The sequence below is a fragment of the Lipotes vexillifer genome, unplaced genomic scaffold (genome assembly GCF_000442215.2).
Source record: "Lipotes vexillifer unplaced genomic scaffold, Lipotes_vexillifer_v1.1 scaffold395, whole genome shotgun sequence".
NCBI lineage: Eukaryota > Metazoa > Chordata > Mammalia > Artiodactyla > Lipotidae > Lipotes > Lipotes vexillifer.
This window is the reverse complement of record NW_006797390.1, coordinates 8296220-8310149: the sequence shown is the minus strand read 5'-3', so window position 1 is coordinate 8310149 and position 13930 is coordinate 8296220. Positions and strand designations below refer to the sequence as shown.

The 13930-nt window shown below is 55.2% G+C and overlaps 1 protein-coding gene across 1 annotated transcript in view; it reads left to right on the top strand.

The window, feature by feature from the left end:
• DCP1B (decapping mRNA 1B) overlaps window positions 1–11661 on the top strand; it is a 50757-nt gene extending 39096 nt beyond the window's left edge. Inside the window, exons 6-9 of the mRNA XM_007469520.1 lie at window positions 4786–4914; window positions 6625–7302; window positions 9259–9507; window positions 11581–11661. Of these exons, the coding sequence (XP_007469582.1) occupies window positions 4786–4914; window positions 6625–7302; window positions 9259–9507; window positions 11581–11661 (1137 nt within the window). The remainder of the gene's footprint in view (window positions 1–4785; window positions 4915–6624; window positions 7303–9258; window positions 9508–11580) is intronic.
• Window positions 11662–13930: the final 2269 nt, after the last annotated feature.

Here is a 13930-nt window from a genome sequence, read left to right as displayed (position 1 = left end):
GAAGGACATCCAACCCCCTTCCTCTGAAAATCGGCGGTCGGTGGAAAGAATTAAGCATTTATCCTGCCTGGCCAGGGGCACCGGATAATCCAGGTTGATGCAGGAAAGGCCTTCTCCAACACAGAGCTCCAGCTGTTAAATGTGGACGGAATGACAGAGCCTAAAGCCCCGGTGGAGTAACTGAGTCAGGCACGGATCATCAGTAATGTTCGTGCTGTGAGAAAGGCGGACGGAAACCTGACCACGGGCAGGTCGGGCGGCCGAACGGCAAGTACGCGGCACGCCTGGAAGTGTTCCTGCCAGAAGAGCTGATCCTGAACCTAAGTCCTGAGCGCTAACAGAAAATGACAGGGGAGGGGAACAGGGCAGGTAGAAAACAAGTTAAATGACACCAGGAAGCAGTCAGAAAGGCCGTGTGCGGCGTGGGTTCCTCGGGGACAGCCTGCCAGGCTTCTGCACATGCCCTGGAGGCGGGGCCAGAGGCCGCACTACTGGAGACAGACACCCCCCCGCGGGCGTCTCTGGGCGAGTCCCGAAGGTGGTCAGCGCTGCCCGCCCGAGGGCTTGTTGACCGAATGTGAACAAAGCGCAGTTTCACCCGCCCGCCCTGTCACGGCCCCGACCCAGTTGCTTTCTCCCCAGCTTTGGCCACAGTAACAGCAAATCTCTGCATCCGCTTTTTATTTTGTTTGATTCTACAACAGCCGTGAAGAAATGTCCCTGTGACTTAATTACACTTTACGTCAGGCACAGTGAAGATTCATCTTAAAGGCGCCGTTTTTGCCCTCGAGGAGCTTAGGTTCTGTGACGACGGCAATAACAGTGGCCAGTATAGATAAGAAACGCAAATGCTGAAGAAAAATTATTTTCTTTCTTCTCCCTCCTCCTCCCAACACACAGACACAGACGCAGACACACATACTGTATTGTTTCTATTTGATGATGTTTTGACTTGTTGAAAGTCTGGCTGGGGAGAGACTGTCCCTCCCCAACCAGCCAATTCTCGGAGATACCAGAGGCCTAGCCAGGAGGATGCCTGTGACCGGGAGACCCAGCCCTGTGTGCCCGCCTACCCCGGGGCGAGAGTCCTCCGTCCCCGTCGTATCAGGGCCACTCCTGTCATCTGGAGCCCCCGAAATGACTCAAACACGCCCGTCCTAAAGTGCAGAGACCCCGGCAAAGGCTGCAGCCTTGACTCTGCCCTCGCTCCTGCTTCCTGCCCGCCCGTCACGAGGCACCCTCTGCAACAGGGGGCCCTGCGGGGCTGCTGAGCCTCTGTCTCCAGGCCCGGGGGTGGGAGCGGGTGATGCACTGCTCCCTGAGCCTCTGAACGCAGAGCTCACGCACACTCAGAAGTGCCGGTGCCCGGTCCTGGGGACTGACCTCAGGCCATCACCTTGTACTGTACTCACAACTCGCAGTGTTTCTCTGTTTCGTTTGCACTTCAGAATCTACATCTCCTCTGAGGCCCAGGAAAACTGCCACTTCTTACATGGAGTTTTCCCAGATCTCTTCATTCAGATTGATAGTCCCTTCCACTGCACTCACCAGTGCGTTACCCTTTAGAATGTATTTTGTTCTTCCTCATTTGTTACACTCACAGCGGCCTCTCCCGCTGCGCATAAACTTGTTGAAGTCAAAACAACGTTCTATCCGGTTGTGACAGTGTTGACATGAAGGGAAGACAGAGGTCTGATCAGTGTGCAGACTCTGCTTTTCTATAAATTCAAATACATGTCACATGCGTAATGTTCATCACTCCAACTGTGCGATAAATGACAGAAGCTCTGCCTTCTGCTGTCACAGGCCGGGTAACGTCACTCACGTCCAGAAGCGTCTGCACGGTCCTGCGAGCCCTGGTCCACATCCTTCTCGGTTTCTCACCACCCAGAGTGTAAAGCCCGGGCCCCTCCGAGCGCCCTGCCATGCGGTCTCGGGCGACCCTTCCAGCCTCGCTGCCTTGGGCTCCCGCTGCCCCTGCAGACGCTGGGAGCTCCTTCCAAACAGAGTGACATTGTTGCTTCCTGAAAGTGCCTTCCCGCCTCTCTGCAGGCTGGCCCTCTGCTCCCTCACTTACCTGGCAACAGGTGACGTCTCTGAAGGCCTACTTCCCGTGTTCCTTGTCCCTCGTGTGGTTTCTGATCTGCCCACTGGGTGTATTTGCCCCCGAGGAGTCCCCTTGTGCGAGGAAGCCCTGCTTTATCCTTGCCTTATGCTGTGTCATCTGCTCTCCCAACACATACGGACACGCCAGACAATGTGGGGAACAGGAGTGGACCGGGCCCCAGGTGCAGGAAAGGGACATGGAAACACAGTCTTTCCTCAGGATTCTTGCCGCGAGGAAGTGGGTTTCCTGCTAGCGGAGGTTTTCAAGAAGAGACAGAATGATGAATACCAGGCATGGTACAGGGGAACCTCACTGCTCTGGATGCGGATTACCCTGAATGACCTCTGAGGGCCTCTCCAACTCTAAACCGTGTAAATGTGTGAAAATCCCAAAAAGTAAGAGGAGGAAGCATTTTGAGCTGGAGGAAGATGATATGGATAAAGTGAAGCCCAGCTTTTTATGCAAAGTTAATAAAGTAGTAATTTAAAAACCGTGTTTGGGCCGGTATTTTATGTTTTCTCCCGGAAGAAACAACTTTCTGTGAATCTGCTGTGAAGCTCCAGTGCTGTGACTTGGAGCTTTTCCTCCTCCCAGTTAGGCTCGGGGCCGGGGCGCAGGTGAGTGGGGGCAGCAGCCGGGCCAGAGCGGTCCTGGGCCACGGGGCTACGTGCTGAGCCTTCAGGAGTGGACTGTTTGGAAGAGTACGTTTATACACGTGTAACTGAATCACTGCTGTACACCTAAAGCTAACGCAACATTGCAAGTCAACGATACTGCAGAAAGAAAAAGAAAAGAAAAGAATAAGTGGACTGTTTTGTATTTAAGACTATTTAGTGTTCTGAGGCCTAAGGCAAGAATGAATCGTTGTCCTCTAGCTATGGTTCTGACTTATTTATGAAATTAAAGAAACTACTGTGTCTTTTGACGTTCACTGAGAAAATTCAAGACTATAAGAAAGAAAACAAAACTACCCATAATCCTACCGCTCAAAGATGTCTGCTCTCAGCACTTCTATTGTATTTCCCCCCAGAGCCTTCTCCCCTCGTGGACACGTACGTGTTTGTGTGATAATACGGGCTCATGCGACATTGTTGTTAAGGCCTTGGGTGCGCTCAAGAATCCATTATACTTTCTCCAACTCTGCACGTTTTTCCAAGTGGTTTAAAGTGTCTGGGTCGAGAGAGGCATAGAAACTTAAACAAGTGGTAAATGAGCTGCAGACTGTCGAGATCAGCGGTGTTTCATTCTGGGCACTTTCTACATGACAGTGAAGCCTCATTGGTAGGTCGCCCGTCCTAGTGACACAGAAAGCAGCTTCTGGCCATTTTTCTGGGAGGGAGCTGTCTGCGGCCCACACGAGCGTGTACACAGTGAAGCAGTCTGCAGCCCAGGGTCCCTGCACACAGACAGGGCCGCTCGCGGAAGCGAGCCGAGCGGCCACTTGCTCTGCGCGGCCAGCCGGCGTTAAAGGCTTTTCACGCCATTTTATCAGTGACTTTACGAGGCTACACTCTTGTCTTGCGTTGGTGATCCACATCTTAGAATCCAGACCAGTGGGTCCTGCAGCCATCATTCACCTAAGAATTAGAAGTGATATTTTATGACTCATAAAGTGATTTCATGTGCCATTCAATACTAGTGCCAAATATACAAATTATTGGCAGAAAATAATTAGTCCTTTGTGCAGTTAACTTTACAAACCTAAGTGCGCGTGGTGGTAAACGGCCCCAGGCGCCTACATCCTTGAGTAGAAAATACAGCCAATAGGCATAAAGCACACCGGATACCCTGGGACCCCAGGGACAAGGTTGCATTCGCAGCCACTCCACCTCGGGTCGGTGAGGTGTGTCCTGGCCCGAGGCCGCAACTGTGCAGCTGAAACTAACAACGCCTCGGAGTCCACAGTGCAGAAGCCCGCGTTTTACCGTGAGTTTTATTTGGTGTTTCAACAAGGGAAACCCAGACATCACTGCTGTGCCCTCTCTGTTACGAATGCCACTGTGTGAGTGATCGCATGGTCGGTTAGATTAATGTGTGATAATGACTCAGGGTTTGAAACGATGAGGCTTGTCTCTCGTCTCTTTCTCTGTGAAATTCTAATTTGTAGCGAGCGGCTCCGAACACTGGGATTTGAATTACTCTGTTTGTGCAAAAAGCCATTTGTTAAATAAAGATGATGTTAGTAATTTTTAAATCAGCGGTTTGGGTCGGCTTGACGTTTTGGTTTGTCGACTAAAAAGGGCTGGTCGCTGTGAGGACGCAGCGCTGCAGCCTTCAGTCAACTGCCAGCCGCGCGCAGAACCCTCCCGCGGCCCAGACGAGGCACCGAGGGGGCGCTTCCTGCACCGTTTATCCCGGAAGGGCAAGCGGGAGGCTGTGGCTGCTTCCCGGCAACCCGCCGCCTTTCAGGCATCCAGGCGTCTCAGGGCCTCCAGGTCCTGCAGGCCGACCTAGTACTTTAGGGCACGGAATTGCGCAAACTAAGAGAAATTCGACCTGAATTTGACTTATACTCAAACGTAGCTTATATCAGAGGAGAGTAAGGGATTTTCCTTTGTACATGGAGATCTATTTTTTTTAAGTACCAGCTAGATAAAATAAAGAGCAAGAAGATGCGTTCTTTTTAAAAGATTAAAGCTTCCTTTACACCAAAAATGAGGTTCTTTTTTCCATTTCAGTGTAAAGCCTGTCCTGAGCCCAAACAGATCAGCAGCTCGTCCGCCATCTACGACAACCCCAATCTCATCAAGCCGATTCCAGTGAAGCCCAGTGGGAGCCGGCAGCAGCGCGGCCCTCGGCCCGGCCAGGTGCACAGCCCTCTGCTCTCCGCCCGGGCCTCTGTGGGGCTCCTGAGGGACTTGGCCCGGAGTACGGTCAAGGCGGGGCCAATGCTCTGCAGGTGCCCTAAGGTCAATCCAGGAAAGAGAGATTCCAAAGTAGAGATTTTGTCATTATTAATAATTTACTCTTCCTAGAAAGGGGTTGCAGTTTTTCCTTTCGGCATTTCCCTGACTCTGTGCTAATCCCTTGTGGACTTGAACTCCTTAGAGGATAATGTATTCTAAAAAGACAGCAACCTAATATCATGTCAGAGCTGACGGGACCGTTACACGTCGGGCTGTATTCTTCCGGGGTGGAAAGCTGGTGTCCCATGGCCCCTGAGGGAGCCACAGCCCACGCGCCCCCGTGGTGCCAGGTCCGGGGCCAGGCGCTGTGTGTGTATATGGGATTCCTGGTCTAAGGACTGGTGTCAAATCCCCCTTTAGACCCCATGGCTTGTCATTGTTTTTGCATCTAAGGTATAAGCATGACAGCAGTTTCTGTGTGAGCGTATATATTTTTCAGAAGAGTCCAGCATCAGCAGAACTGCTGATCTGCAAGTCCCATCACTGAGTGTGGCTGCTTCCATTTCTTAAGTTTATGCCTCACTAAAGGTTTTTTTTTTAAGGGAATTGGTTTAAATCAATTTCAAAAAAATGAACATGGGGCTTCCCCGGTGGCGCAGTGGTTGAGAGTCCACCTGCCGATGCAGGGGACACGGGTTCGTGCCCCGCTCCGGGAAGATCCCACATGCCGCGGAGCGGCTGGGCCCGTGAGCTGTGGCCGCTGAGCCTGCACGTCCGGAGCCTGTGCTCTGCAACGGGAGAGGCCACAGCAGTGAGAGGCCTGCGTACAGAAAAAAAAAAAAAAAAAAAAAGAACTTGGACACCAAAAACATAAAGACTGGCTAATGCGAGTCTTATATTGAATTTTGTAAAAAATAAGTCTTTTCTAATTATATTTTAGCTTCTGTTTTAAGTTTGCTTTTCATGGACATTTTTTATTTTAAGAGAGAAACCGGAATATGTTGACTTTAGGAGAATCTCATGTTTTCTTAGCCCAGCAAGACAGAAAGCAGCAGGGAGACGCCAGATGACACAGGGCGGGAAGGAAGCGGGTTGGTTACCAGCCACGGCGGCGCAGGGGTGGCAGGGATTGGGGTGTTACGCATCTGACGGGTCGTTATCACTACTGTTACGTAGTTGGAAGGATCAAGTTAGACTAAATGACTTAGGTTTCTTTCCAGCCCTCAATTTCTATAATTCTGTGGAATACTACCAGGAATTCTGAAATCCTCGTGTTTCTGCCTATCCTCAGTGTCTTCCTGTACTTTGCAGGGATAGATGGGCTTCCTGTTGAAGAGATCATTTGCCTCTTAGTGTCTGTAGCTTAGTGCCACAGTGGTCCCCAGCCTGTGAACCGCAGGCCCAGCAGGGATCATGTGCCTGTTTATCAATCAGCACACACTGATCATATAACAGCAGTCTTGGGGGTGGGAGGGAGAAGCCTGTGAACATTTTTGACATTAAAAAGGAGGCCCCAGATGTGTAGCGTTTGTTATCACTAAGCCTCTTCACCCTTTCTAACTGACTCTTTGTAAGGAGAAGAAATCGTCGGGTAGGTAAGTTATGTTTCACTGCCCCCCATATAACCAAATTACATGTGGCCCCATTTTCAGACGTGGTTATTTGTTCCAGACCTTAGACCCTGAACCCCAACACCTGTCCTTGACGGCTCTCTTCGGGAAGCTGGAGAAAGCTACGTGTCACGAGGCCGCGGGGCCTCCAAAGACCCTCCAGCAGCAGCAGCAAGAGAAGCTTCCGATTCGGCAGAGGGTCGTCCGCTCCCTGTCCTACGAGGAGCCCCGGAGATGCTCGCCCCCTGTCGAAAAGCAGCTCTGCCCCGCCATTCAGAAGCTCCTGGTCGGGAGCGCGGACCTGCAGCCGCTGGCAGAGCTGCCCGAGAGCCGGCCTCGTAGAGACGCCGCCCAGCCAGGGTCTCCCCGCGGCTCCGAGGTCTCCCGCCGCGCGCACGGTGCCCCCAGGACTCAGAACCTGCCGGACCAGCTCCAGAGCATCCCTGGGGCGCCGGCACCAGACGCCTCGGCCGAGACGCCGGGGCCCCAGGCACTCCCGAGGCCAGCGCCCCCCGGCCCTGGGCCCGGCTGTCAGCCCCTGGGGCCCAGCGAGGTCTCCCCGCGGGAGCTGCTGTGGAAGCTCCAGGCGGTGCAACAGGAGCGGCAGTTGCCGGCGCCCGGCCGCCCAGCCCTGGCGGCCAAGTTCCCCGTGGCCACCCCGAGCGCCGGAGCACGGAACCCCCTGGAGTCCTGGAGGGACCAGATCCCCAGCGCGGAGCAGCAGGCTCCCCGCCTTCAGGTAGGCGGCTGCCGGCCAGGAGGTGCTGCCAGGGCGCGGGGACGCGGGCCTCAGCCCCGTCTGGTCTGCGCATCGCGCCCCGCCTTCGCCTCCTACCTGTAAGGGAATCTGGCCTTGGCCCAGCAATCTGGGAGCTCCTCCCTTCAGAGGCTTCATTCCTACAGTTAAACCTTCGTGCAACGAGGTTTGATGGGGCCGTGGGAAAAACCCAAATCTTTGACCTCGGAAACCTAGGGTCTGAAATCATTTGAAATCATTCCGGGGATGCCAGACACCTGACCTCGTCTGGTGATTTCGGTCCACAGTAAGTCATTGTGCGTTCATTATCCAGGCCGTGCTTACAAGCACTGACTGCGTGCCCCGCTCCTGCGGCACGTGGTATGTGCAGCTGAGGAGCTGGGTGCCCCGCCCCTGCGGACGCCACAGCCCGTGGGCGCTTGAGGCCAGCAGAAAAGCAGGCCACCGACCCCGGAAGGTGCAGCCTCCTTGTCTGTCTGAGCAGGTGTAGCTTAACGAGGGTCCGGAGAGGCAGAAGGCTCTCTCCCGGCCCGCGACATACACACCGGTTGCCAGAGAGGGGAAATGTTGTAATTCTTAGAAATGTTCTGTCCCCCCAGGGAAGATGGTTCGCTATAGTCACTAATAACTTAGAACAGTGAGAAAACCGAAAGCTTTTCCATTTTTTCACTGCCTGTGGGTAACATCCGGAGATCTGACGGATTTTATTTTTCCATTTGGATTGGTACAAATTCACTGAAAATGCATTGGGTTTAAAAATTAGGAAGTTCTCCCTATTTCTGACGTTGGTCCTTCTGTCGTGTTTTGGCAAGTAGCTCACGACAGTGCCTCAGAAATCTCTCACTTTTTGGAACAAAGACCATCAGTGTGGAGCACAGTCTTCGTGTATGTAAGACTGTGGGTCGGAGTGTACTTGCCTGTTACTGATGAAAGTCTCAGATGTGAGTTCCTGCTGCTCTGGAGACATGGCTGTTCCCTGCCCTCATCCTCACTTCACCGTCACATTGCCCCCCTTCTTCTGCTTTTGCCCCTGCGGATTGGACCCTAGGAAATCGGGGCTAATCGTTGGCCATCGGCCTCTGCAGGCAGGTCCCCTTCCAGTGCTTGTGGGGCGCAGGGCCGCGGTGCTCTCTGACTGCCCACGAAGCCACCGCCCCTCGCAATGGCGCGCAGGGACAGTTAAGCAGACCACCTGCCTTCCTCCAGGCTACTTTGTGCCCAGGACGATGCCCAGGGAGCTTCTGAAACCACAGCAGCTCCTCGTGGCTGGCCCTGTGCCTGTCCTCATGAGCCCCTGGGCTTCGGGAGGCTAACAGTTGCGCTCTTCCCTCTCACCTGAGCTGGGGACAAGTGGGAGGTGGCTGTAAGCGTCAGGTGGGTCAGATGTGGCCTGCACAACTGGAAACACTATTGGGACCCCTGGTTTTAGACCTGCTGGCCAAGAGAGGCGGACAGACCTGCCCAGACAGACGGGCCACCTGCACGCCTGCAGGAGTGCCCCCAGTGACAGCTCATCATTACTTTTAATTTGCACCCCCCCCCCCCCCCGCCCCGCCGCACCAGGTGAGGGGGCAGGCGGCCGCTGGTGGGTCCCTTACGGCGGAAACTCGGGGCCGCGGCCGGGCAGGGACGCAGACGGACAGCCCCGGCGGAAAGGCTGGGGTCCTGGCGTGTGTCCCCAGGCGATGACAGGAAGCCGGAGAAAGGAGGTGCTGCTCAGAGCGCGAGCTTTGCCTGCCGTGGGGAGCATAGTCAGGACAGCAGGCGCCGGCTGCCGGTGCCCAGGAGGGAGGAGCGTGCAGTTGGAGGCTGGCCTCCCGTCGCCCTCGGCCCTGGATGGTTAACACTGAACCCGCTGTGTCCTCTGCGTTCTCTGCACCCGCCCCGTGCGCGAGCCGCCCTTACCCACCCGCCCATCGGCCCGTTTCCCACCTGCAGGTCCTCTCGTCCCGGCGCGCCCCGCCCGCCGCGGGCCCATCTCCGCTCATGTCGCCACTGGCGTTCGCGCAGCCCCCCTGGGCCCCACCGCCAGAGAGGGGCAGCGGGCTCTTGCCCCCGGGAAGCCAGGACCCAGCGGCCACCCCCAGCGGCCCCCTCCTACCCCTGCGGACGCCGGAGCCCCCCAGGACGCCGGGCAGTGCCCTGACGAAGCCGCAGCTCCAGGAGGCCCTGCTGCACCTCATCCAGGTAGGAGGGCGCCGCCTCCCTCCTCATCGGCCTTTCCCAGCAGCCTGCTGCCCTGCTGGTGCCTGTGCCCGCCTCCTGCTCCCCAAGGGCAGCAGCTCACCCCGAGACCAGCGCTTCTGGGTGCGTTTCAGACACTCAGAGTGGCTCTGGGCGTTGTGACTTGGAGGGCTAAGTCCTCAAGTGCCACCCAGCAGAAGAGGAGGAGGTGAAGCCGCCCCTGGGAGGGTCCTGGGTCTGTGGGGCCGTCGGGAGCCAGAGGGGAGTGGAGGGGAGGGCTGCCCCGAGCCCGCGGCAGCGCCCAGGCCGCTACTCGGGGAGGATACAGCTGGGGCGGCAGGAATGGCTGTGACGACCACAGCATGTTTTATAGATGACCTTGAAACCTGCCAGTGAGGACAGGCTGGGATGGCTTCCTCGTGCCCCTATGAAGTAATAAGGGCGATGACACTTGTACAGAGTTCTGGGCCGGGCTCTGTGTTAGAGACCAGGACGCCGAGGCTGAGGGACTGGCCTGAGGTCACCAGCCAGTAAACAGCAGAGCTGGGGCTGCAGCCCGGCTGCTGTGCCCCTTCCCACTGCACGACGGGGCCGGGAGATGGCAAAGCCCACCCCAAATGCGAGACAGGCCTTGCAAAGTGCAGTGCGCTCAGCCAGACGGACCGCAGACACCTCAGCTCACGTACTGAGGTATCTTTTTCGCAGACAGTCCATAAGGTTTTTGTGGTACTTTGCTTGAGTGTCAGGCTACCTTGAGAGTGGCCAGCACTTTTGCTCTGTCTCATCCTACTCAAAAAGACAGTAGTCGCCGTTGGTAAGAATGTTTTTTTAAAGGTAACATATTTTAGAGAGAAGGAATGGAATGGGGACAGAAATCAGCATCTGAGTGTGAAAGCAGGGTAGCAATCTGCTAAAGACAGACGAGAAGTGACCGCACCTGACTAATTCATAAATAAGGGTCCTTTCCACCGTTTCTAGAAGCCATTCATGAGAAGTTCTTGAGGACTTAGGTAGGGCATCTGTAAGCTCCTTTTCTGTGAGCAATAAACAAAAAACTTGAAGGTAAAAAGTTCCACATTTTTTCTGGCTTATTCCATTTAATAACACTGTTCCAAAGATCTCTGTGCAATAATGGGGACCCCTAAAGTCTGGAGCAGCCCCTGGACCTCGCTCGTTAGAGACCATACGTCCGTTCCCTCCACCCGGCCTGCGTTTCACGTTCCCCGTGCTTTAGACGGCCTCTTCCCCATGAGCTGCTGGGAGTCACGCAGGCATTCAGCTTTGCTCTCTGCCTGCTGTTAGGACACAGACTCGTGCTCAGAGACTTTGCAGGAAAGCCAGGGTAGCCTGGCTCCAGGCCAAGCGGGAGTGTGAAACGCGGGTGAATTGCCAGAGCGATAAAGGACAGGGTGGGAGGGAGCCGTCTCCAACATCAGAAGCAGAGAAAACCACCGATGGGACCTTGCTTCCTTCGGCCCCGAGAGTGGCAGGAGGGGCCCAGAGCCCGCAGTCTCACCGCTGCCGGCTTGCCAAGGCCAGAGCTTTCCGTAGCTAACAGGGGTGGTGCAGGGGGGTGGAGATGCACTGGCTCTGGCAGGGTACCAGCCAGGCACGTTGCCAGTGAAGTCTTAACTACGCCCAACAACGAAGGCACCCCTTGTGGGCGACTTGGGGGCCTCTCAGAGCCACCATGACCTCCCAGCCAGGCTCAGAGGACTGAGTTGGGTTACGTCCTCCCCGTGCAGCCTCCCGGGGGTCCCAGGTCTCTCCACACAGGAGGCCAGGCTTCTCAGGAGCCGGCCCACTCCGTGCTGCCCTGAGGCTGGTGCCTGCCTGAGCTGCAGGCCACGAGCACCTGCCGTGTCCCGGGCTGGCCACCGAGGACCGGCAGCTGACCCTTCTGGCCTGGCCTGCTGCCCCACTGACTGTTCAGCTTAAAAACTAGCTGCTGTGGGCACGCACCGGTGGAGAGGTGTATCTTAGGATCAAGGTGCCAGTTCAGCCCCAAGACAGAGAAGGCCTCTCGTTTCTGCAGCCAGATCACATCCCCTGGGGCTTTTGACTTTTGTTTTCCAGAATGACGACAACTTCTTAAACATAATCTACGAAGCTTATCTCTTCAGCATGACACAAGCGGCCATGAAAAAGACTCTGTGAAAGGAGAACATTTCAAGACTGATCTCCAAGGCCCTCCGGCTCAAGGTTCTTTCATGTCAGATGTTGTTTCCCTAAATGTTTCTGCCTTTTTTTAAAGTATGTCTTTTATATGAAGTAAAATATGCTTCAGGCTCTTTTCAGTCACGCAGTTCTTTCTTTACAGTCTTCAGTGCACCTGGTACCAAGAACTGAGTGGGTAGGAAGAGTCCTTTGCTCATATCACACGCTAAATACCCAGCTGAAATGATTTTTTCTTACATGCACTGGGCCATTTCTAGATGAGTCCTCTCTCTGTGGGAAGGGGTGTTCTGGGAACGTGGTTTCTTTCTTATTAGCAGCCCCGGTTATTTCTGGAACTCGGAGAACGTGCCGACCGCCAGGTGGCGGTGTCAGCCCGTGACCACTGTCGCACCTCGCCAGCCTCTTCCAGACAAAGTAATCCTTTCCTTTGTAAACATCCGTTGGGCCTTCGAAGGGAAATGATCTCTAAAGGTATTTCTCTCCAGTTTCCAGGGGGGAGTCGTTTAGGGGTCCACAAGTGGCCCAGATTTCCAGGAACACAGCGTCTTGTCCGCTCCTTCCGGCAGAAGCCTGCCTGCTTCCAAAGGAACGTTTCATCATTTTCAGCAAAACGTGCTGAGAGGAAGGTCAGAGAAGATTTTAAGGCCGGTCCTTAAGCCTCTGTGGGGAGGCAGTGGAGTGCGGGCGTGACAGCAAGGATTCTTGAGGTCGTGGAGCCGACTGACGACTCGTGTTCACAGAGACGAGGGCCTGCCCTCCCCCCAGCCCTCCCCCGGGTTGAGTCGGCCCCGGAATTGGTCCCTGCTGCGCACTGGAGATAAAGTGAGCTTTGTGTTTCTATAGCCCTGTTTATTCTTGGACCATAAAAGGATCTCTAGAGGCCCACACAGGAGCCGGGCCTCGTTCTCCTTTTAGGGGTCACAAAGGAGGCAGGGAAGGAGGTTTCCTCACAGCTTCTGATGCCCAGAGGTGAACTGGAAGCTCAGACCTGGGGTAGGCACATAACCAGGCAAGGGCCTGCGGGGAGCGCCTCCCCTCCGCCCGCCCGCAGAAGGGCGCCTTTCCTTCGAGGAGGGCCCGGCCCACCTTGCCGGGGCGCCCTGAGGCCGGGGTGCGGGGCTGCTCTTCCCTCCTGAGTCAGGAAGGGACACCTCCCTCTGCTCCGTCTCCTATAGCGCCTAACGCCCTGACAGACCACAGAATCCCTGAAGCTCGTCATTGCGTGTGCAGCGTTTCAGGGCTCTTACGGGGAGTGTGGGGCAAGGGGAGACACACGGCCCTGTTGCCCCGCATCGGTGACGCTCACCTCGGCGGCACACACTCAAACCGGAACAAAATCCACCGTCTCCCAGACCGCGGGCGACCTTTAAAACCCGCGGGCACGTCTTTGATCTGAATTACACGTTTAGGGTGGCTTCTCCAGCTGGGGAGAAATGAATCCCACTGAAAATTCTTCTCATATATTTGTGGTAGCAAGTGGCTAATTCCTGAAATATGTATTCCTTTACTTGATTGTTATATAAATAAAATAGAAATCCCAGTTGCAGCACCTACTGTGAAAAGGTGGCCGTGCACTGTGGCTGGAGGGGCCCCCCCCGTGCCCGGTGTGGTCAGACCCACACCGCAGGCGTCACTGGGCCTTTCTAGGTCAGCACCACAGTGGTCTGTTTTGAAAACAAATTCTCCATCCTTTACTGGAATGAACCACTTTAAAAGTGACAGGCACAGTTTGTTCAGACCAAAGACTGAGCCCCCTTTCAAAGGGCTCGGAGATGAAGAGCTGATTTCCTCTGTGTGGGAAGCAGGTGAGAGCTGCTTTGTCCAAAGACCTTTCTCTGGAGGGTCCGGGAAATGGATTGCAGGGTTATCTAAGCACCCAGGACTAGATCTCACATGTAAACTCACTTCCTTTTTCCCACCTCACCCCAAATTCTGAGACCATCCTGGACGCCCTCCTCCATGTCGCTGGCTTCCGGCAGCAGCGTGAAGCCAATTGAATTCCAAGGGGAAGGAAGCCTGAGATGGGTCCCTGAGCAGCGCTATCCCGGGCACTGGATTTCAACCCTGGAGAAGTGACTGAAGTCGGTTCTGCCTGGTGCAGGGACAGAACACGGGGCCTTGGTCAGGCGGACTTGCCCTCACGTCCTGGACCAGGGACCTCGTCTGAGATGCTGTTCTTTCATCTGTAAACGAAAGCAGTGCGCAGCTCTCAGGTCCTCGCAGGGATTAGATGGGAGCGATGTAGGGA